The 25,554-nt window shown below is 40.4% G+C and overlaps 1 protein-coding gene across 2 annotated transcripts in view; it reads left to right on the top strand.

The window, feature by feature from the left end:
* The window catches only part of hpse (heparanase), a 42,214-nt gene extending 19,487 nt beyond the window's left edge, over positions 1 to 22,727 (top strand). The window contains exons 7-13 of one of the 2 annotated variants that reach the window (XR_007248664.2): positions 3,908 to 4,001; positions 6,667 to 6,773; positions 9,519 to 9,633; positions 12,477 to 12,604; positions 17,329 to 17,475; positions 17,576 to 17,752; positions 18,981 to 19,096. Coding sequence is in view for 1 of the 2 variants with exons in the window: in XM_048542133.2 (XP_048398090.2) it covers positions 3,908 to 4,001; positions 6,667 to 6,773; positions 9,519 to 9,633; positions 12,477 to 12,604; positions 17,329 to 17,475; positions 18,981 to 19,140 (751 nt within the window). In the remaining variant the exon portion in view is untranslated. Of the gene's footprint in view, positions 1 to 3,907; positions 4,002 to 6,666; positions 6,774 to 9,518; positions 9,634 to 12,476; positions 12,605 to 17,328; positions 17,476 to 17,575; positions 17,753 to 18,980 lie in introns of both variants that reach the window. The other variant, XM_048542133.2, reaches the window with a different exon arrangement.
* The last annotated feature ends 2,827 nt before the right edge of the window (positions 22,728 to 25,554 follow it).

The following is a 25,554-nucleotide window of genomic DNA, read 5'->3' as shown; positions in this document are numbered from 1 at the left end:
TAGATCTTCACTGAAAAAGGAAGATAAATGTTAACAAGCCACCCAGACCAGAGCACCACATTGCTGCTATCTGAAAAATCCAAGATGGTACCAGTAGTGGTGTTATTGAAAAATCCCGAAGCCCTATAACATGACAGTGACATAACACAAAGCTGAACTACATAACTATAACATTGAAATGGTCTCGATGAGGACAAACAGAACCTCCAGATGTAGCAGAGGCTCGGGTGTCAGGTGCCCGAACTAGACAGTGGGGGAGTTTTCCCCTCCATTGTAGTTGGCAAGAAGTGGATATAAGAAGCTGATTTAGTCTTAAGGAGAAACCCACCACTTCTTGCCACCTCAGCAATTAGGCTGTAGGTGAGAACCTAAAGTGAGGGAACTTCTTGACACCACATGAAATCAAGACCTTAATTAGTCAATTCGTAGCCACCAAACAGCCTAAGTTCACCAACAACCCAAGCCTTCCTGGCTGATGAGAAAGATGGCCAGTTTCCTGATTAAGAAATCATGGTGACCTGTTTTCTGGATTGGTGACCAATTGCCTCTAATTGTCCCAAAACGGGGCAATCAGAAGCATGGATAAGGATAAGAGAGTGGCCTCTAAGAGCCAAACCCCATCTTTGCCTTCCACCTCTCCTCTCCCCACAGCAAGATGATAAAAATTACTTTGTTCCTGCCATTGGATTCCCCTGAGGTGTAGGCCTCAATGAGCAGACTTTCGGACCTAAATGCTGATGGCCTGTGATTGGCTGCAGCTTCTGGTGACCCAGGATGCCAGGATCAAAGGTTGTGATTGGGTGAGATACTTGCCGTCACTGGCATGCCAATTAATTCATGGGAGATCAGGTGATATGTTAGTTGAACCTTTGCAAAAATATTGGAATTCCACCCAAAGATACCAAGTCTTCACTGGATTCCTTTTAGGCCCTTGGACAATCGCATAGATTTCACTGCCTTAGCACTTTCGTTGAATAAAGGAATAGAGCCTAAATCCAGGAAGTGAACATGTCAACAGAAGAGCAGGAGTAAGCTATTCAGCCCCTCAAACCTGCTGCAGGATTCTAGATCATGATTGGTTATCTCATTCAACACTAATTCTCGCACTATCCTCCTATCCCTGTACGTCATTGGTAACTAGAAATTGATTAAGTTCTAAACAGAAATTTCTGTTTTGAACTTATTCATTGACTGAGCTTCCACAGCTCCCTTGGATAAAGAATTCCAAAGGTTCCCCAGCATCTGAGTGAAAACATTCCTCCTCATCCCATTCCCAAATGGCTTGTCTTTTATTCTAAGACTGTGCCCAGTTCTGACCCCACAGCTAGCGGATCCATCCTTTCTACATTTACTGTATATGCTCCTTTAAGAATTTCTTCAGTTTTGATGAGATTGCCTCTCATTCTTCTAAACTCTGGAGAATACAAGCCCGATCTCCTCAATCTCTCCTCAAAAGACAACCCCGCGATCTGAGGAATTAGCCTGGTGAACGTCTGCTGCATTCCGTCTGGGTTAAGTATGTCCTTCGTTGGGCAAGGAGACCAGAACTGCACACCATACTCCAGGCACAGTTTCAGCAGTGTTCTATACAATTTAAGTCGGACTTCTTTGCTGTTAGAACATAGAACATAGAACATAGAACAGTACAGCACTGAACAGGCCCTTCAGCCCACAAAGTTGTGCCGACCATTGATCCTCATGTATGCACCCTTGAATTTCTGTGACCATATACATGTCCAGCAGTCTCTTAAATGACCCCAATGACCTTGCTTCCACAACTGCTGCTGGCAACGCATTCCATGCTCTCACAACTCTCTGCGTAAAGAACCTGCCTCTGACATCCCCTCTATACTTTCCACCAACCAGCTTAAAACTATGACCCCTCGTGCTAGCCATTTCTGCCCTGGGAAATAGTCTCTGGCTATCAACTCTATCTATGCCTCTCATTATCTTGTATACCTCAATTAGGTCCCCTCTCCTCCTCCTTTTCTCCAATGAAAAGAGACCGAGCTCAGGCAACCTCTCTTCATAAGATAAGCCCTCCAGTCCAGGCAGCATCCTGGTAAACCTCCTCTGAATATCCTCTTGTGGTAAAGTTAAACATACCATTTGCCTTCCAAATTGCTTGCTGTGTCTGCGTGCTAAGTTTCAGAGATTTATGAACTAGGAGAACTAAGAGACTTATTATCATCTAGGTCCCTTTGGAAATCAACTCTTTGCAATTTCTCACCATGTTAAAAATACACTGCACTTTTATTCCTAATAATATCAGTGATGTTAGTGCATGTGAATATTAGTATATTCACTGTGAAAACTGTATGAAGTTTTGGATACTGGTCTGAATAGGAAACAGCCTGGCCCTGCAGTATGGATTGGCCTTTCGTACTTTGAGGGAAGATTGTGGACATTTGAAGTAAATGCACAACATTGAGATAATGTTACTGACGCATTTAAGATCTTGACCCTTGATCAATTCCTCTGTAATCTGATTTTAATTCATTTTAATGCAAGCCCAGTGCCAGAGGACACATCTCAAAGGTTAAGTGAGAAAGTAATTGCGGGGGCTCCCTGATTCATGAACATCCGACTGAGTTTGTACCTACAAGTATAATCTCATACAAGGTGTAATTTTAAAGATCTGACCTACAAACATTTCCTGTACTCATGAACAGCTCCTTTATATTTTCATGTGTTCTGTTCTTACTTGTGTACAAATCAACTTGCAAACAAACTCAAGATGAAACCTAGATAATAAAGTGTGGAGCTGGATGAACACATCAGGCCAAGCAGCGTCTCAGGAGCACAAAAGCTGACGTTTCGGGCCTAGACCCTTCTTGGCTGCTTGGCCTGCTGTGTTCATCCAGCTCCAAACTTTGTTATCTTGGATTCTCCAGCATCTGCAGTTCCCATTATCTCTGATCTCAAGATGAAACCTGTTCGCTACTTGGGGACTGCCTGTGCACATTTACAAAGCTGTAATATTCCACACAGAAACTTGATGAATATGTTTCAAAGCTGAGAGAATGGGTGCAGCTGTAACTTTTGGAAATGTTGGATACATTTTTTTGGCTATTAGGAATATTGAAGAACATGAGATAATAAATGAATAAATGAAAAAGTACAGCACAGGAACAGGCCCTTTGGCCCTCCAAGCCTGTACCGACCATCATGCCCTAATCAATCTAAAAACAAACCTGCCATTTTTCTATCCATATCCCTCCATTCCCTCCCTATTCATGTACCCATCTAGGTGCCTCTTAAATGACTTCAATGTACCCACTTCCACCACCTCTTCTGGAAGTGCATTCCAGGCTCCTACCACTCTCATGTGAAAAACTTCCTCACACATCTTCCTTAAACTTTCCCTCTCTGACCTTGAACCTATTGCACCTTGTAATTGAAACCTCAACCCTGGAAAACGCCTCTGACTATCTACTGTATCAATGCCCCTCATAATTTTGTAGACTTCTATCAAGTCTCCTCTCAGCCTCCGTCTTTCCAGTGAAAACAATCCAAGTCTTTTTAACCTTTCCCCGTAGTCAATGCCTGGAGACCAGGCAACATTCTCTGAAGTGGGACTTAAAAATTTGTGAACATTAGTGACCATCCTGATGAATGGAAAGAGGTTCTTCAGTCTTCCATTGGATAAAGGGGATAGAATTTGGGGAAGGGAAAAGGATGTTGTTTAAGTACTTTCGTTCTAGTTACCAGAACAGAAGCTCTGAAATGAAGCAGCTCATACCGAGATCTTCATTTCAATTTAATTTAATCACAGCAATTAAACCCGGCTCATGAAAAGGTCGAAATAAGCAACTTTATGTAATTATGTTCAAGCATTCACTGGTTTGCACAAATAAAGTTCTTTGAAATATATGCAGCATCAATAATATGATCCATCGTTTGCCAGTTATTATGTGAATGGGCGGACTGCATCGCTGAAGGACTTCCTGAACCCTGAGGTGTTGGACAGCCTTAAGCTTAAAATTAATCAAATTTTTGAGGTAAGCAGACTTTTGTATCATAAGGACAGTGTGTTTTAATTTTTCTCTATTTTTGATTGTGGTCTTAAATGGGGAAGAGAACCAGTTTTAAAACCAAGAACTCTGGAAGGAATTGCCATATGTTTATGTAGTTTTTTTTAAATTGAACCATTGGGGGAAGTTTACTTGCAGACAGGCGAGAACCAGGGATTGAGATTTAGCTGGCAACAAATAACTGATTGGTTGGTGTACTGATGCCCAGTCGCTGATGCCAAAGGCCTTCTGCATGCCAATAACTACACGATTTGCTCTCAGGTAGCTGAAGAGTTTGTGGTTATGAATGATTTAGCAGAAATCATTGGAAATCTGAAAAGGAAAGTGCTGCCCTTCTCTCTGCAGCAAAACAAAGCACCTGAAGCTTGAAGAAAGCCAGATTATTCCCCCCCAACGATTGCTGCAAGCGGATACTTTTAACTGATAAGTCAGAAGTATTGTAAGTTGTGAACCAGCACCCACCCCACCAACCTCCGAATACAGCACATCGTCCTCCAACTCTATCACCACCGACAATCAGACCCCGCCACCAAAGAGATATTCCCCTCCCCGTCCCTGACTGCTTTCCACAGGGACTGTTCACTCTGCAACTCCCTAGTCAGTTCCACACTCCCCACAAACCCCTCCACCAAGCCCAGTACCTTTCTTTACAACCTCAGGACTGCACTTGCCTCCACATCCCCCTTCTCACCTCCGTCCAGGGCCCCAAACAATCCTTCCAAATCTGATAGAGATTCACCTGCACTTCTTCTAACCTTATCCACTGTATCCGTTGCTCGCGATGTGGTCTCCTCAACATCAGGGAGACCAAACGCAGACTCGGGGACTGGCGCATGGAGCACCTGCGCTCTGCACGCACTAACCTTCTGGTTGCCATCGACTTTAACTCCCCCTCCCATCCACCTGGTTACATGTCCATCCTTGGCCTCCTCCACAGTCAGAATGAGACCAGATGAAAACTGGAAGAACATCACCTCATATTTCACCTCGGGAGCTTACAACCCAATGGTCTGAATAATGATTTCACCAACTTTAAAATCTCTCCACCCCCCAACCTGTCCATCTTCAGACTCACTATCCACTCCACCCTTCCCACTGACCAACAACAATTACCCCCATCTCCATCCACCAATCTCTATCTCATCTACCCTCCTCCCAATCCACCCACCCATTTATTTCTGGGCTTCTCTCCCACTTCCTAGTCCTGAAGAAGGGTTCCAACCTGAGATATAAACTTTCCTGCTCCTTGGATGCTGTCTGACCTGCTGTGTTATTCCAGCTCCACATTTTTTTTCCTCTCTGGCCATCTGCTTGCAAGTGAAAAATACCTTGGAGAAAATAGAGATCACTGAACAAATCCTGACAAGTCAAAAAAGATCATATCAGTCAACCCTATGGTCAAGGACTATTTGAACAGCCAGTTTAGTTTTCCTCTCCATCCCTAGCACCCTTATTTTTTGTCGGTGTCTGTGTGCATCTGTGTGTAGGGTGAGTTTTATAAGGGGGTTAGAGTTTTAACTAGTAGAGTTAAATGTCAAGGGTTCATAGTTATTTACCTGTGGCTAGAATCTATCTATTTCCAATTAAAGCATCTCCTATTAAATACTTAAGCTTTCTGTCAACCTGGGATTAACAGACAGGTAAGTTGGGGAGTTTTGTGTACTTATATAAAATCTTTAACTTTTGTGATGCCTCATGAATAGGAGGGCTTGATTTCCAGCATACTATTCTGTGAAGTGGTACAGTGTTCAGCAGTTAGCCAATTTCACGACACCAGTTTAAAAATTAACTCTGCCCTCTGCCAAATATTTGAAAATGATGGAAACTTATAACTAAAGATTATAAAATCTGCTCCAAAAGACAAATAATGCGAGGATTCATTTGTTTCTCTTCCAGTTGTCGCTACTAGCTAGCCTCATCGATCAAGTGTGCATGAGCTGTACAATCTACAGAATGGCACAGACAGTTTCCCTGTTAAACTTAAAATTAAACAAAATCTTTTTGCTCAGATCATGGATGGCGCTACCAAACAACCTATCCTTAAGTGGTTCCCTCATTTTGAAATGAATCCTTTTCACAGCTTCTTCTTGCGTCTTGAAATGTCGGATGCAGTTAAAATGGATGACAATGTTCACTCTTCCCCAAGTGCCTCTATCTTCTACACATTTTACAGGGTGTTTACAAATGTCAGACCAAGGTAATCAACATCTCTTTTAGACTTTCTGACATATTGGGTCGTGGAACAACTAACACACTCTCAATGATGCACAATTACTGTACAATGTCTTTAAAATTGAAACAAAAAAAATTAGAAATAGTCAGCAGATGAGGTAGCATCTGTGGAAAGAAGTAGGGTTAACATTTGAGATTGAGATGTTCTGTTATGAGAAAGGAGTAACAGTTGCTATTCTGCTGCTCCATTGATGATAATCATCTTGACTTGAAATGTTAACAATCCTGAAGCTCCCTGATCATCTGAGTATTTCCAACACTGTTTTGTTTTATCTCAGACTTCTGGAATCTACAGTAGTTTGCTTTCATCTCAAAATCATTAATCTTGTTTTGATGATTCAATTACTAATTGTATTGATCTTCACAACAACACTAAGCTCTTGTACTTCTCTTACCACAGGTTGCTTCTAAAATTGCCCCTGAGAAGAAGGTATGGTTAGGGGAGACCAGTTCAGCTTTTGGAGGAGGTGCTCCTGATCTATCAGACAAATTTGTAGCTGGTTTTATGTGAGTAGGAAATATTCATTATCCTGTAAGCCACATGTAAGGGCTAATTCCTCAGTTATTTTTCGCACAGTGGTCAGCACATTTGTATGGTTCGGAATGAAACCAGATGTGTAATAGAATCGATGCAGAATACAATCCACCCTTGCTTGCTTCACGACATGGGCTAAGCCCATCATCCGATGGCCACCTAGTTGACCCTATGCTATTGTTTTGTCTTCAGCAGTCCCTTTTCCACATGTCCACAATTTTTGTTCTGTGACACTCATTCCGCCCTGACATTGGATTGAGGCATCCTAACTCATTTGGTGTAAGGCATCGAAAGGTCTAAGAAATTCTTATTCCATTTGTCTGTCTGGTTTGTGCTAATTTGACCAGAGGGGGGTGGTCCAATGTCTAATACACTGACATTGACAGACACTGAATGGCTGTATCCAAGAATAAAGCAATTTATAAAAAAAATTATAAAAGTTCTAAAGCTATTCAGTGTTTTTACATTTTATTTGCTCTTCCTCCTCCAGTTTGTGGAACATTGGCAAGAATTCTATTTTAGAAGATGCTCAGAAATAATTCAAATGACAAAGTGGATAGAAAGATGTCCCACTGTGTCATTGTAATTTCCATCCCTCTGTCAAGGTGAGCAAGTGTAGTAACATTACTATGAGGTACATCAAGGGTCTTTGGAATCTGTTCTTTTACTTGTCTTCTTGCTGAGTGAAGTTCAGAATCACCCTTCAATACCTTCACCAAATGACCAATAATCATAAGTGTGCTCTGACTGACTTGGATAACTATTTGACTGAATCACAGTCAATTTCATAGAACCCTTCCGGTGCAGAAAGATGCCATTCAGACCAATGAGTCTGCACCAACATTCCAAAGAGCATCCAACCACCCTTCCACCCCATCTCCATAATCTTGCATGTTTTTTTTAACCACCTAACGTGCACATTTTTGGACACAACAGGGCAATTTTTCAAGATAACAAAGTGTGGAGCTGGATGAACACAGCAGGCCAAGCAGCATCTTAGGAGCAGAGAAGCTGACGTTTCGGGCCTAGACCCTTCATCAGAAAAGGGGGAGAGGGAGATGGTTCTGAAATAAATACGGAGAATGGGGGAGGCGATTGAAAAGGAGAAGATGGAGGAGAAGATAGGTGGAGAGGAGACGAACAAGTTAAAGAGGCGGGGATGGAGCCATTAGAGGTGAGTGTAGGTGGGGAGTAGGGAGAGGAGTAGGTCAGTCCGGGGAGGATTGACAGGTCAAGGGGGCGGGATGAGGTTAGTAGGTAGGAAGTGAGGGTGGGGCTTGAGGTGGCAGGAGGGGATAGGTGAGAGGAAGAACAGGTTAGGGAGGTGGGGACGACCTGGGCTGGTTTTGGGATGCAGTAGAGGGAGGGGAGATTTTGAAGCTTGTGAAATCCACAATGATATCAATATGGATTTCACAGCCCATTAATATCAATGTGGATTTCACAGCCCAATGGTATCAATGTGGATTTCACAAGCTTCAGAATCTCCTCTCCCACTACTGCATTCCAAACCAGCCCAGTTTGTCCCTGCCTCCCTAAGCTGTTCTTCCTCTCACCTATCCCCTCCTCAAGCCACATCCCCAGTTCCTACCTATTAACCTCATCCTGCCTCTTTGACCTGTCCATCCTCCCCGACTGACCTATCCCCTCCCTACCTCCCCATCTACACTGACCTCTACTGACTCCATCCCCGCCTCTTCATTTGTCTGTCTCCTCTCTACCTATCTTCTCCTCTATCCATCTTCAATCCGCCTCCCCAGATCTCCATATTTATTTCAGAATCCTCTCCCCCTCCCCCTCCCCCTCTCCCTTTTCTGATGAAGGGTCTAGGCCTGAAACATCAGCTTTTCTGCTCCTAAGGTGCTACTTGGCCTGCTGTGTTCATCCAGCTCCACACTTTGTCATCTCGGATTCTCCAACATCTGGAGTTTCTGTTGTCTCAGGGCAATTTTTAAGCATGGCCCATCCACTTAACCACATCTTTTGACTGTGGGGGGAAATGCATGTAGACACTGGGAGAACATGTAAACTCCACACAGTCACCCAAGGCTGGAATCGAACCTGGGTCCTTGGTGTTGTGAGGCAGCAGAGCTGACCACTGTACCACCTTGAGTCTTTTCTTTGTCCCAAAATTTGAATCACTTGTCCAAGTAATTTCCAGGATTATGATTAGTAATGAGAAAACTGGCTATTTATATCCCTGTCCCTCTTTCCTTGATTTGAGGTGGTTTGGATGGTGCTGCTGAGTTGGTTTGTTAGGCACCTACTGTGACCACAACTTAGAACTGCTAATTAGAATGGTAATTGAAGAGTTTTGATAACTGGTCATTCTGTTCTGTTAACGATTCCATCAAGCTTAAAGAATATTGTATCATACTGTGGAGTCCTGGAGTTTAAATGCATTGTAGACTGCTTCTCACGTCACTTAGTGTCTTAATCCAGAAATCCAGTAAGCGATGGATAGAACTGGAGCCAAATTTTACGTAAATTTTATATTTATTTACAAGTTACACAGTATGTGCGTACATCTTATAACCCAACAATCAGTCTTAGTCTGTGTCTAGTTGTAAAGTTCCAGCTGAATCTCCAGTTTACAACCTGCAGACATTTCAGAAATAAATGCTGCATTTTTGGGACAGTCTTTTAAAAATCTATTGAACAGATGTGAGCAGCATTTCATCAGCCCAGGTCCTCATCAACTCTGCATTATCTTACAGGTGGTTGGACAAACTTGGACTGTCGGCTAAATTGGGCATTGATGTTGTTATCAGACAGGCTTTGTTTGGCGCAGGGTTTTACCAGCTGGTGGATAGGGATCTTGAACCATTACCCGTATGTACGATTCAGTTTCTAATTTAAGTAAGAATTTTAAGAAACACTGAAAATAACATTCACTTGGCATCTTTTTTAAATTCTTTCACGGGATGAGAGCATCACTGGGTGGACCAGCATTTATTGCCTGTTTCTAACTGCCCAGAGGACAGTTAAGAATCAACCGTGTTGCTGTGGGTCTGGGGTCATGTGTAGGCCAGACCAGATAGGAATATGGCAGTTTCCCTACATAAAGGATGTTAGTGAACCAAATGGGTTCTTTCTGACAATCGACAATGGGTTCGTGGTCATTAATTGATGCTTACTTCGAGATTTATTTTTATTTAATTCACTTTACATTGTCTGTCGCAGCAGGATTCAAATCCTCGTCCCCAGAACATAGTTTGGGTCTCGGGATTAACAGTCTAGTGATCATACCACAAGGCCATCACCGCCGTGTGAGTTAACCAGCAGCTAACCTAAAGAATCTTGGGTTGTTAGAGGTGTTAATTAAAGCAAACCCAATAAGTGTATCTTAGTTTCTTTAACAGTTACCCCTGCACTAAAACTCAGTTGAGACCCAATTTTAAAATCTGAGCCCAGACTTGTATGCAGTTATCCTTGAAAGTCACAGCTCTGTTATTTATTAAATAGAGAAATACTGTACCACAGGACATACTGTGCCATTTAGTTCAACAGTGTCTACTGGTTCAGCAACTAAGGCATGGCTTGTAAACTAAAAACTGTTTCTTCATCTGCGTTGGACTTGAACTGGCCACTGTGCCTAGTTATTAGGTTGTCACCTGAGAGCAAATGGGCCCACCTTAAATTCTTTGGGTGGGCTATAATAATCATGACTCCATCTTTTCCATATGCTTGTTGGCACTCTTAAGGATTCCTACCTCTGGTTTAAACGCAAATGATAATCAGGACAGAATTTGAGATGAAAGTGTCTTCCTCCTTTTCTGAGATCTTGTTCCGTCGGGTATGACTGTAAAATCATAAGCAGAATATGTTTCCATGATGAAATAAATAGATTCAGGCAATTTCATCCTTGTTCAATAGCCACTTTTTGGGTTGTAAAGACAGGTGGGAATTTGAACAATACTGGGAGGATTATATGTGCTTCGGGCTGACTGTTGGGGGAATGAGAAACACTCTCAGTTTTCATTGGGGTCAGGAGAAATGCCCACACTCCATCTGACTTGGGAATGTTCAGTGCTACCACATGCAGCAAACCAAATAGCATTTTATGGGTATGTGGGTCGTTGGGGTGTGTCTGTATCATTTACAATTTACCCTACTGCCATTGAGGGCAGGATATTCTGCTGCAGTTGGGTACCTTGCAAGAAGATCAGGATTACTGAACTTACCACTTGCACTCCAATGCAGAATGCCACTTTATCTCCTTCAGTGACAAGGTAGTCTGTGGACCTAAGTGGAAGATAGTGAAGGTAGGGTTGCCAGCTCTCTAGAATTTCTCTGGAAGCTTCAGGAACTAATGAAACTCCTGGATACTGCAAAATAGCAACAATTCACAATTATGCAGGAAACATCGCAGCATAGGTGCACCATTTAGAAAGATGAAGAGGTGCTGCTGGCACCTCAATCATCATTAAGATGTTAGGAAGATTTATTTGATTCCAAGTAAATTGTCAGTTGATATGGTACTTAGATGGGAGCTATTCCATTGAAGTCGAGAGACAACTGATCTGATCCCAGTAAATGCTTAAAATTATCATTGTGGTGGCTCTCCATTGATTTATACAGAGACTGAAAGATAGTAAGAGCTGTTTATCAAGTTGCAAGTACATTCTACATTAAATTAAACGTTTTCACCTGACAGTATGAGTAAACTTATGAGTGGGGTGGGAGATTAAACGAGGGAATACAACATTGTCTCTTAGGATTTGGTGCCTATTTATCTTAAAGCTAGTGAGTTTCTTTGGTGAGAAAAGGCACTGGAATATCAAAATTGTGCATTAATGGCAAGATTCTTGGGATATTGGCATCCCTAACAAGACTAATACTTATTGCTCACCTGCTGGTAAGAGTTTTATATATTATTAAGTGGCTTGATAGGCTGCAGTAGAAGACAGTTGAGTCAACTTAATTGATGTGGGACAGGAGTTACATAGGGCCAGGTTAGATTAAAAACAGTAGGTTTTCTTTCTAGAGATTATAGGTGAACCAATTGGCAATTTTTTGTGGTTATTTTACTGAAACCAGATTTTTATTTCCATTTTTTTTGTTTGCATTAAATTCTCAAACTACAAAGGTGGGATTTGAAGCTGTTTTTGTGTGAAGAGATGGGGAGATGTGGCACCATTGTGGATATGCTGGTAACCCAGAGGCTTGAATGAATGCTCTAGAGACAAAAGGTCAAATCCCACCACATCGCCTGTTGGAACTTAAATTTAGTTAATCAAATGTGGGATAAAAATCTAACATCCACGTGACTATGTAACTATTGGATTTTTTTAAAAGAAAAAGCATGTTGTTCATCAATACCTTTCAGTGATTGAAATCTGACGCCCTTATGCCACTTCCAGTACTTGGCCCACTCTCAGCTGTCTACTTTGGCTGAGTGAACCATTCACTTTTATTTAAGATGGTGAATCATCAGACAGTTGGGAAAAGACAATAAATACTGGAGTTACACGTAACTGAGTTCTCTGAATAAATTCTTAAAAAGTCTTGTTGCATCGGAACTACACAAGTATATAGCCAAATCTACTTGATTCGGGTTCTGGAATTGATTGCAGGCTCTCTCAGCATATTGCAGTTTTAGCACCTGTCTCCCCTTGTTTAGGAATTCCTGGTTGAAACATGTGTGTGTAAACCCTTATGTTTGTTCTTTGCAGGATTATTGGCTTTCTCTCATTTATAAAAAACTTGTAGGTACGAGGGTACTGAATGTATCTGCTATGCACAGAGACATGGCCAACAATGGAACCTTGCGTATGTACATGCACTGTACCGACCCCAAGAGGTAAGGGACCTTCCTGAATACTTTTCTCACCTGGTGCTGGTCTAGAACATGCTGTGTGCTTTTTCAGAAGCTTATTAATTGCACAAAGTGGTTGCTGCTGTTGCCATGGACTCATGATAGAAGGCCTAGATGATAAATTCAGATTTTCACTTCAGTCTGTTTATGGAGCACAATTTATACCTTATCCTATGCCCATAAGGAACAGAGAATTTAAATCTCTACAGCAAATTTCACAACCTTGAGGTATCCCAAGTGCCTTCTAAACAATTAAATAACACGGCAGTGTAATCACTATTGTAATGTAGGAAACAGCAGCCAGTCTGCACACAAAATTTCACAAACTGCAAAATGATAATGACCATATAAACTCTTGTTTGGTAACAGCAAATTGCTACAGATGCAGGGACCTGTACTGAAAATAACAAATGCTGGAGATCTCAGTGGGTCAGACAGCATCCATGGAGAGAGAGAGCAAGCTAACGTTTCGAGTCTAGATGATGCTTCATCGAAGCCAACTTGCTGTCTCTCCGTGGATGCTGTCTGACCCACTGTGATCTCCAGCATTTGTTGTTTTTGGTCTTGTCTGGTAAGATATGAATAAAGATTGGCCAGGACCTTGAAGAGATTTTCCATTGTCCTTCTTTAAATAATGTCGTTGGATTTTTTTACATCACCTGAGACGTAAATGAAGTGAACTGGACATGAAAACATAACTTACGAATGGTTCAATGACTTCTTTCCTTGTTTTATTTTCTAAAGTGACTTCTATATGTACTTTGAATCCATTATTAATGCACTGTTTTCATAAAGAATTCAATGAAGTGTGAAGTGGAATATTAGAGATTTAGCAAACCTTCAACTTAAGGCCCCAGTAATTTTGAAATGAAGTCATAGAAGTTTTATTAAAACGAAACATTCAATAAAGCTCAGGAGCAGAGAGGAAGTCATGCCATACATACCTCATTGGAAAGCTTGCAAATTGACAATATTTGGCTGCCAAATAGGATGATATCTCAGTTATTCCGCTTCAAAAATATTTTTGATGAAGACAAGAGATTGGATTTAAAAATTCAGTTATCCTGCATGACCCATTTCAGAACAGTTTAATGTCAAGTAAATTCTTTGTGGCAAATATTTTGTACATAACACTGCCCCACAAAAACAAGAAGAAACAACTAATCCATTCTTGGTGATGGGATGGGTTTGAAAGGAGAATATTCAATTTAACATCCTCCTGAATCCAAAAGATAGATTTGTATCTTATATAGCAGCTTTCATTATCTCATGACAGCCCGAAGTACTTAACAGTCAATGAGTTACTCTTAAAATGTAGTCACTATTATAAAGTAGGAGAAAGGTGCAGTCCAGTGAAAAACAGTAATTCAAACACAAATCTGTATGAAAAACAGTAATTCAAACACAAATCCGTATGAAAAACAGTAATTCAAACACAAAAAAGTAAAAAGTTTTCTTGTAAACCTTTGAAAGCAAAGGACAGACCAAAAATTTAGCTGTCCAGAATTCTTGTGTGTTGGAAATAACTGTAGTTAGTTGAAAGTAACATTCGACTACATTTGGAACAGTTCTGGTTGCCACATTACCAAAAGGATGGGGACGCTTTGGAGAGGGTGCAGAGGAGGTTCTCCAGGATTTGCCAGGTATGGAGGGCGCTAGTCTATGAAGAGAGGTTGAGTAGATTAGGAATAATTTAATTAGAAAGACGGGGTTGAGGGGGTCTACAAAATCATGAGACTAACAGACAGGGTGGATAGCAAGAAGCTTTTTCCCAGAGTGGGGTCTCAATTACTACAGATCACGATTTCAAGGTGAGAGGGGAAAAGTTTAAGGGAGATATGCGTGGGAAGTTCTTTACGCAGAGGATGGTGGGTGCATGGAACGCATTGCCAGCGGAGGTGATAGAGGCGGGCACAATAGTGTAATTCAAGATGTATCTAGACAGATACATAAATGGGCAGGGAGCAGAGGGATACAGATCCTTGGAAAAAAGGTGACAGGTTGAGATAGAGGATCTGGATCGGCGCAGGCTTGGTGGGCCGAAGGGCCTGTTCCTGTGCTGTAATTTTCTTTGTTAACATAGGAACGTAAAAAATAGGGGCATTACATTGTTTAACAATATTGCAACAATTTCGATATTGACTTTTAGGTTTTAAGATGTGAGTAATGAGGATTATAATAAAGAAATTTCACACTATTATTTGGATGATTTATCTGTAATTATTTAAAGCATTGTGGCCTGAAGTGAACTAGTAGGGGGAGAAGAAATTATAGATAAGCCTTTGAAGTCAACATAGCATGAATTTTTTTTCCTGACAGTTTTCTAGGACATATATGAACTATTACTTTTCAAAATTAGTAGCAATTGTGGTCCTCTGTGTATTATGTTTGAAGGGCACCCCATTCAAAATTCCTTCTCTCCTGCTAAAAATCCTTTAACAATTTCTTTTTCTCCCACCTTTCTGATAGGCTCTATCAATGCCCAAGACTTGCTGTGAACTGCCACGAATTTGTTAATGACATGTCCAAACAAGTTTATTATTTAGATCATGTGCAATTTAGAGGACATGAATAATTTAGCCGCAACATGCAGATGTAATTCCATGTGAGGATTATGTTTTTTTGCTATGCTTCAATTTTATATTCTGGTTTCATATAGAGTAACCAGCAGTACTTAAGGGCACTTCTTGATAATCTTAGCAGAGTTGGTGGAAGATACAGAAATGGGGCTATTATGGCAGGAATGGGCAATGGGGGCAATAACATACATTATAAATATACGCATATGAAATTATGGTTGCAGACAGAAAGAAAATGTACATGCATTGCTCGTGTTTCAACTTAACAAGATAGTTGACAGTCAGCCTACTGTTCATTTGCAGAGCAGTAATTTGACCAATCCGAGTCAATCTATCTCATTTAAATTTAAATAAAGTGTGCTAGTTAAATGTCAGTCATCATTTAACTGGTGTATTCGCTGTGGCAATACCTCGACCAGTCAGTTTGCATTTGCCAACCAATCGGCAGTCTTTGCTCACATGCTTATAAAATGTTGTTCTCCTTTTACATTTGTATTCTCGATGAATACTCTGATGAGCAGAAGATGAAATGCTTGACAAAATGTGACCTTTTTCAGCAATACTCAATGTTTGCACTACTGAACAACTATTTATAAACATAATTCATTAAATTGTTCTTTGAATTTAAAGGTTAACTGTATAAAATGAATGTATTAATACTTCCATTAATGTCTAAAGAACCATACAAAATATTTCTACATAACGTCATTCAGCTTTTGCCAAACTTCATACCATGTACCACTGTTAATTGTGTGATAAGAAAGCAGCGCAATAGACACTTCTATTCCCAATTTAATTTTAATGGCATAAATCTGGGCAGATGTCCTTCCAATAGTCATTTGTTTTGTGCTTTTCTTTCATTCTAAAGGGTGCGACTGAATTGTCTCATTCTGAACTGTATTTGGATTAAGCTGGGATTCAAGTCACAGCAGTGTGATGTTTTGCTACTTTCTTGTTTTCTAAATGGGCTGCAAATAAAATTCTTCAATGGAAATGTGCAATCATCTTGCTGTGGGAGCATTGGTGAAATTTACTGCCACTGCTGTGGTGAGCTTGGTGATGGATGGGGACTCTGCTGCCATTCAACTTCTGCACTGATTCAATGCATCGTAGGTTGGCCATCTGACTTTCCCACTACTGACAATTGAGAGCCTCAATGCACACATATGGTCCCCATTGCACAATTCAACAGACAGTGGACTCACTGCCAGCAATGCTCATGGGCTTCTGAGGTTCCTTCTGTTATAGGCACTCAGTGCCTAACCAAGGAAACCTGCACTGGGGCAGAGAGTCATTTCCTCTCGTCATCACTCACCTGTGCCTGGGTTCATCAGTGACCCTGTACCTCGCATAGTTACATGACTAGCAGTAGCCACTCATCCCCAGCGGAACTGCTGACCTCTGTCAGGAGGTAGTCTTGGCACCAGGACTTCTGCCCACAGGTGCTTAATCCCGGAGAAAGCCTACCACTGCTCAGCTGGTACTTTACACAGCAGATACCTACAATAAAATGTGACACCGAATTCTAACAGGCAATCAGTTTGGGGAGGTGGTGGTCTAGTGTACTGGTAATCCAGAGACTCAAGTAATGTCCTAGGGGACCTTGCTTCAAGTCCTGCTCTGGCAGATAGTGGAATTTGAATTCAATAGAAATTTGGAATTAAGATGACCATAAATCCATTGTTGATTGGAAAGGCGAAAGACTGAGTAGGTGGGACCTTCATAGTGACCTCAGGTGATCTGGGAATTAAACCAGCAGCATTAGCATCAGCCTGCATTGCAAACCAGCTGTCCAGCCAACTGAGCTAACTGACCCCTCCCTCCATGAAATATCTGCCTGTTTTGTGTGTGTCTGTGTGTATATGGTTTTCATTGACAAGTACCAATTGAACTTCACCTAACAAAGCGGCAGCACTGTGACAGCTTGTGTTTTCAAATAAACCTGTTGGACTATAACCTAGTATGTGTGACTTCTGAACTTGTCAATCCCAGTCCAACACTGGCAGCTCCACACCATGTAAGAATGCCCAGTATGGAATTTGGATGTATACTTAATATTGGGAGGATCAGGAGAAGAGCTTGCTTAATGATTATCGACAATAATATGAATTAATCTTTCTCCACTTGCAGCCACGTCTATCGAAAGGGATCAGTAACGATGTTTGCTTTAAACCTGAGTGATCAAGACAAACACATTCTCCTTTGCTGCTCTTCGTTCAACAAAACTATTCAGTTTTTGCTCCAACCTGGTGACAGTGAGAAAGGATTATATTCACAGTAAGCACACTTTGGCTTTCAACAAATTCAATGACTAGGTTGTCCAGAAGTATTTACCTTGACGTTTTGCATTGAGTCAAAATTCGTCTTTTTATTTCAGTTCCCCAAATTGCTTGAAGCAGGGTTGAAGAGGTCAAGCTATGAGCCATTTCTACAGAAAGCATTTCCATAACATGTCGCATTACCTCTGCACCTATATAATCACATCCTCCCCTCAATCCCTATCATCACCATGTAATCTGTTTCAACCAGCTTTCAGTCTAGCCGCCTTTGATCGGTAGGTACTTGCATACTTGCATGTATTCATTATCTATCGCACCCCTGGTCATCAACCAGTGAAATACTTTTGAAGTTTAAGTGGGGTAATGCAACAAGTGAATTTGCATATTACAAGAGATCGTAAACAGTGATGACCATCGTTAGAAGGATAAAAACTATCAGGACACAGAGAGAATAACCCTCCTCTTCTTCAAATAGTGGAATTGGAAATTTTTCACAACATCTGAAGTAAGTGTGCAGCACTCCCTCTGCACAATATTCTCCACATAGATTATCTACTGAAATCCAGCACTGGGGCTTATAGCCATTAATTTCATTTAGAGGCATGAATATGGCTGACAGAACCAAGTAGATATTCTAGCTCCTGAGGCTGTATCTGTTGTGTGATGGGTGCATTGAAAGGATGTTATTGTCATTTATAAAATTGATAGTTCCTATGTTCTTCCTCTACTTTTTTGGGGGGGGGTGTGGGAGGAACTAATTATAAATCAGTTAATGAGCAAGCAAAGAAATATGGGTCCCCAGGACACTCTGGATGGGCATTATTGCAACAGTTTATTTTTAAAGCAGCCACAAAACACCCCCACTGAAAGTCAATACATTCATAAAATCAATCACACCAAGGCATTAATGACTCCTGTTTAAGGTCACAAGTGTCTGATCTTTGCTGTGATGTCAATAGACAGTTCTTCCTCAGGCTCCTATTTGGAGGCCTGTGTCCAGTCTGGAATCTTAAGGGAAGCACCCACACTTTTTCCAGGGCAAATAATGCCAGAATCTGGGAAAGTGAGGGACCCAGTGGGTGAGCCTGGCAGGCAAAAGAGGAAACTGCAAGCTGATTGTCCAGGGAGATCTATCAAGGAAATATCAAAAGGAATATAATTGAGATGCCTGAAATGATTCAAGGAGAGGGGGTCTGGCTACTACACAGCTGTGTTGGGGCGGCTGACAATGGACTGCATTCTTGTGTCCCTTTTATGCTGTTGGTTCTGGATTCGAAGGAAGGGTGACACTTTATACCAAGTGGATTGGTCCATGTGTATGTGTCACCATTTCCTAGTTAACTGAGGAACCTTTGAGAATAATTTAGTGTCATTGTGCATGTGCATGTAATTACCACAGATTTGATGACATGGTGAAATCCAGTTCAATTTGTTAGAAGGAGGAAAGTGCAATGGACAAGGTGTGGGCTGCATGAGAAATCAGAACTTGTGTCTGTTTCTTAGATCTGTTCAACTCAATGGTGAGCTTCTCAAAATGGTGGACCGGAAGACGTTGCCGATTATCACTGGGAAAGTGCTTCAACCAGGAAGTCCAATCGTTCTCCCTGCACTTTCCTACGCTTTCTATGTGGTTCAAGATGCTAAGGCTCCTGCTTGTCAATGAAAGAACATCAAGACAATGGTACAAGTAGTAGTGGTTTGAGTGCACTGAGCTAAATTATTTACTGGAGAACATACTACATTATACAAAACGTCATGGATTCTCCATAACTTTCTTTGTCAAAAAGGAGCAAGATTTCTATCCACAAATATAAAATTGTCATTTGGTGTCTGTTAATTGGGCTGTTTTTTTTATATGAGAGTGAGTGAAGGTGAATTGAAATTTGCCTGCTGGAATACAATATTGGATTTTGACTGTCCTTTCCAATTGCAAGTGAAGATTATCCAAAATAAATAAATACCACCTTTCCAATGCCAGGGGTGGTAATCATTGAAAGAACCTGAATGGATCAGACCTGGCATCTGTTCCACTCAACTTTTCCCTCTCTCTCTCTGAGTCATCTCCAAACAAGTGTTGAATTTCTCACTTACATGTTGGAGTTACTAACATCCATTCTAGGCAGGTAAATGGGCATTGATGTAGTGCAACAATTGGCTCATAAGATTGAAACATGAGCCAGTTCCTACTCCAAACTGAGCGGGTGCTTGAACTTTTTAAACTATTTGTATCTTTATTTTTCTAGTGAATTCAACTCCCTTCAATATCTAGGTGGTAGTCAAAATGTATATTGTCGAAGTGTTTGACATAAGGTGCTACAATTTATCTGCTTTTTTAAAAATATTGTTTCCATTTCTGTGAATATTTAACTTACTAATTCAATTTTCCGTAAACATCAAAGGCAAATTTGCACAGCTTGGTCTCACTGAGCCAGACACATGCTGCCTCTGTGTATCTGGATATGGGTGGCATGAAGGTCCTCTGGCATGGGTGAATGAATATCAAATGGTCCAATGTGGGCATCTGTGAGTTGTGAACTTCTTCTGCAGCCACGCCTGCCAATTTTGTGCATTGCTTCATCAGCATTTGTGATAACAATGTAATTAGAGAAAGACCTAATTTAGATTTATCATTGTACAATTAAACAGTGTTAATTGTAGTAAAAGAACATATAGGGAAGAGTAACCATAATATATAAGAATTTTATAGGTATTAGAGTGATTTAGTGAAGTCTAAAACTATGGTTTAAACAAAGCAAGCTATTTGGATAGAGGCTAATATAAATTGAGAAGTTAATTAAAAGATATGACTGTCAATTTAAAAAAAAGAACTAACTTACAATGACTGTACATTCCCTTGAGAAATAAAATCTCCACAGGAAAGAAGATTCATCCATACCTAACAAAAGAAACAAATGTAATATTAAAGGAAGAGATTAATAATGTTGCAAAAAGTAGTTCGCAAATTCATTAAAAGATGATCAAAAACTGGTAAAAACAAGTAGGAAAGTTAACTAGCCAAAGATACAAAAATAGATTGTAAAAGATTCCATATATATCCAAAAAGAGTGTTGCAAGAATGGGTTAGGTTCCTAGAAACAGGACAAATTAGAGGGAATAAGGAAATGGTACTGACATTGAAAAAATGCTTTTTATTTATCTTCACTCTGAAAGATCCAAAAATACTCCAGATATAACAGGGAACCAAGGGTCTGGTGAGAGTGAGGAACATATGGTGACCAGTTTCAGTCCAAAAAGGCTGCTAGAGAGATTTACGGAACTAAAAACAAATGCACTGGATCCGATGGCTTCGATTAAAAAGGCAATGGAAATGATGATGTTTAGGCTTTGAACTCATGGAAACCCCCCTTATTGTAAGGTAGAAAATGTAACCCCACTGCTCCAGAAAGCAACGAAAGGGAGAAAATGGGGAACAAAGGCCAAATAGCCTTACTTTAGGCATAGCAAGTGTTAAATTTATTATAAGGGACATGGTAACAAAGCATTTAATGAGTCAACACAGGTTTATGAAATTGAAATCCTGTTTTGATAAAATCAGTCAGGTTTTGTTTTTGGTTCAGGTTGTAACTAATGGGATGAATAAGGAGGGACCAGTAGATATAGTGTATTTGGATTTTCAGAAATATTTCAGTTACTGGCCAAAAAAGCAAATTAGGGCTTATTGAATGGAGTAATATATGAGCATAATTGGCGATTGGTTACTATCAGAAAACAGAGTAGGAATAAACAGACTGGTTAGCAGACTGCAAATGCTGGTATACTGTACTCCAAGAATCAATGCTTGTGCTTCAGATATCTATAATCTGTATCATTGATGGTGGAGTGTAATGTGCCTAATTTTAGTGCCGATGGAAAATTTCTTAGGAAAGTAAGCATTGAGGAGGACACCAAGAAACTGCAGAAGGATTCAGGTTGGCTGAATGATTGGGAAAGAACGTAGCAAATGGCAGATAAAAAAGAGAAATTTGGGAGTATAGTTGTTACTGGGAGGAGGGAAGACTAATTGTGCTGGCAGATGTGCTATTGAAGACTTCTTGTGACATACCTTTATCGACAGTCCAGGTTTTAACAAATGATGGTCAATTAGCTCAGTTGGCCTGAATGCTTGGTTTGTGATGCAGAATGACGCCAACAACATGGGTTCAATTTCCATTCTAGCTTAGGTCACTATGAAGATCCCACCTTCTCAACCTCAACCCTCGCCTGAGGGGTGGTCATCCCTGGTTAAACCATGACCAGTCATTTCTCTCACAGAAGAGCAGCTCTATAGTCCTGTGGAACTATGGATACTTTATTATTTTACAAATGGTAAGTAAATGTGAATCAAATAAGTCGATGTCATTGAAATAGCAGATAGCAAGAAATTGATCATTCACACTGACATTGCTGCATTGTCTTCTCCATTTTGAGAAGCAACGTGTTTAGCTCTGAGTTTAATTTCTAGATCAACTGGAGAATATATTTCCTATTGTTGGTGATTGCTTGAAGTGTCTCCTTTGTAACTATCATTCTTATTGCCCACAAGTTGTTCATGGTTAATTAAATAAAACTAATGCGGTATAATCTCATTACATTAATGATTTGAAGAGCTACATTCTTTTGCACTTGATCAATTTTAGTGCTGGAGTTTTAAAGTAATATTTTACGTTTTGAAAAAAACATTCTTACAGTCTGACTTACTTTGAATATTATGTATGACTGTAACAATTTAGAGCCCTTTCTTGAATAAAATATAATTGGCCTGTGTCCTTTTAATTGTATGCTTTTGTTCAAACTGTACCAAGAATAATTGACCGGGACAGGCCTCTTTTCCTGTAAGAAAGAAGACTGATGGGGAACAGTGATATAAGTCTTTAAAATTATGAAAGAATTTGATAGGATTGACATAAAAATAAGTTTTCACTTATGGGCGAGACCAGAGCCAGAAGGTAAAAATATACAGAGGTCAGAAATTTATGAAAGTCACTAATACATCGTGTAAGGAAATCAGAGGAAGTTTCTTTTCCCAGAGAATGGTTAGGATGTCGAACTCACTGCTACATGAATTATTTGAGGCAAATAGCATGGATGCATTTAATAAAGAAGATGAGTACAAAACAGAAAGGAATAGAAGGAATTTATGGAGGTGGACGAAGAGAGGTGGAAAGCTGCTCATAAATACTAGCATTGATCTGTTTCTGGGTGATAAACTTTATGCAAATCTGTCTAACTCTGCACTGTGGCCTGCTTTCCTGCCAGTAATACTTCATGCTAGCTTTGAAAGTAAGACTGGGTTTCATTTGATTTAATAAATTATAACACTATTCAAATAAATTGATTTTAATGACTCATTCTTTACATCACAGATTCATCAGTTTATTTGTCAGATCTGATTGGGAAATTACTCCAATAAAGTTATAATCTTTCACTATTTTAAATTTCAATCTCCATCTATGAATACTTAATAGTATGGTACTGGGGAGTATTGCTGAATAGAGAGACCTGGGTGTGCAGGTACATAGTTCTTTGAAAGTGGAGTTACAGGAGGGTGAAGAAAGTGTTTGGTATGCTTGCCTTTATTGTGCAGCACATTGAGAATAGGAGTTGGGAGATCATGTTGCACTGTACAGGACATCAGTTAGGCCACTATTGGAATACTGTGTACAATTCTGGTCTCCCTGCTATAGGAAGGATGTTGTGAAACTTGCAAGCGTTCAGAAAGGATTTACAAGGATGTTGCCAGTGTTGGACGATTTCAGCTATAGGGAGAGGCTGAATGATCTGGGGCTACTTTCCCTGGAGCATCAGAGGCTGAGGGGTGACCTTATAGAGGTTAATCATGTCGGGTATGCATAGGGTGAATACACAAGGTCTTTTCCATGGGGTGAGGGAGTCAAAACTGGAGGGCATAGAGTTGAGAGGGGAAAGATTTAAAAGAGACCTAAGGGGCAAAACTTTCACGCAGAGGGTGGTGTGTGAATGGAAGTGGTGAAGGCTGGTACAATTAATTTAACATTTAAAAGATGTCTGGGTCGGTATATGAATAGGAAGGGTTTAAAGAGATGTGGGCCAAATGCTGGCAAATGGGACTAGATTAATTTAGAATAATTAGTCAGCATGGATGAGTTAGACTGAAGGGTCTGTTTCTGTGCTGTACAGCTCTTGGACTCTGTGATCCAAGCGCTACAGGAGCAATTTCTCAGCAGGAGACTGGACACCAAATTGGAAGCAACTTAGTTGGGAATGTTTGCACCAGGTTCACATGAATATCATTTACCATTGAATATGGAACCAACAGGAGAGGAAAGGAAACATCTCAAGAATCCTGGCTATCTGTCTGAGATAGGGAATGATTCTTTTTCCGTTTCTAGATGTTAGTTTATCTGTAGTTCCAGCATTTCCTGAATAACGTTCCGAAAATACAGCTGTTTGTTGAACAACTTCATTTGATGATTCAACGCTCCACTTCATAGGACAGATTAAGAGGAAAAGAAATGCATTCTTAAAGGCAGTGTCACCCCTCTCCTTCTCTATGTAACACCTGGTTCCGATTCCATCAACAAATATCAGTGCTTAAAATAAAACAGAACCACAGCAAAAATAGTGGGACCAGATGGTTCACAAGTAATCGTACAAAGACATGTAGATGGCGAAGATCAATGTGAATTATTAAGTTTTAAGTGTGCTACTTCTGTTGCTTACCAAAAGACATCTTGGATTAAAACCTACTGCAACTTTTTTTATTGGGCTACTGCATTGGTGTTTTTCTTTCACTCTAGCCTCATAACCATTGAAACATGATTGGGGCTACTAATGTTTATGTTTATGACATTTTGGAGCATTCTGTGTCTCATTCTCTCATTAACTGAACTTAGCTCTTGTCTGTCATTGGTATAAGATAAAGTAGATGGACAGAGGTTATTTTTCATCTGTTCTTTTCATAGTTTCTATGCTGCAACAACATTCAACAATTAAGGGCAGCTCCATTGTTGAGATTAAACAGATCTTTAGTATGATTTAGCCCTGTTATTTAGCCCAATGTAAATGGAAGACAGGGAATTCTATATACAATGGAAATATCTGTGATTATAGGTCAGATTGTAGATCCAAATCTCATTGAAGATTCAGATCCAAGAGTGGATATGGCTGTAGGCTGATCCATCAGCACATCTAATTCCAGCCACTGATCTTGATCAAGTTCTCGATCCAAAGACAAATCTAGCTCAAATACCAATTATGATCCACATAACTTGGATTCAGATTCAAATCTAAATCTGGATCCAGATCTAGGTGCAGATGTAGATCCAGATGCAAGTCGAGCTCCACATAATGAACTTGAGCCAGATTACCTGAATTTAGATCAAGACCTATGTGCAGGTGCAGATGGAGATGCAGATTGAACTCCAAATGCTGATCTTAACTCAGCTAGCTTGCATTCAGATCCAGATCTAAATTTAGATACAGGTCTAAGCATAGATATAGATTCAGATGTAACCATAGCTAGTGGTACCGAATTTGAGCCAGATGGCCTGGAATTAGATTTTTACTCAGATCTAGGTGCAGCTGTAGATGAAGATGCAGAAGCTTGAAAATACACACCAACGGATTCGAGAACAGCTTCCTCCCTGCTGTTATTACACTGATGAATGGACTCTCTAACTTTAAAAAATATTAACCTCGCCCTGTACCCCTCCTGTGCAATGTAACCTGTCTACCTCACCCTGTCCAAGTCTTTTTTTCACCCTATAATCCGTGGGTTCTTGATCGGCCTGTTCTGCTCAGGCAAAAGCTTTTCACTGTACTCAGGTACACGTAACAATAAATCAAATCAAAGTGTAGAACCAGATGCTGATCTTCATTTAGACAGCCTGGAGTCAAACCCAGATCTAGATTCAGATGCAAGTCTTGAGCGGGATAACCTGAAATCCATATTCAGATCTAGGTGCAGCTGTATGTCCAGGGCCAGAATTGCCTGGATTCAGATTTAGACCAATGTCTAAGTGCAGATGTGTAGATTTAGGTATCGGACTGGATTCAGATGCAATTTTAGATGCAGGAACTGAACTTGATCAACAGAGTT

The sequence above is a fragment of the Stegostoma tigrinum genome, chromosome 1 (genome assembly GCF_030684315.1).
Source record: "Stegostoma tigrinum isolate sSteTig4 chromosome 1, sSteTig4.hap1, whole genome shotgun sequence".
NCBI lineage: Eukaryota > Metazoa > Chordata > Chondrichthyes > Orectolobiformes > Stegostomatidae > Stegostoma > Stegostoma tigrinum.
This window is presented reverse-complemented; position numbering and strand designations above follow the sequence as displayed.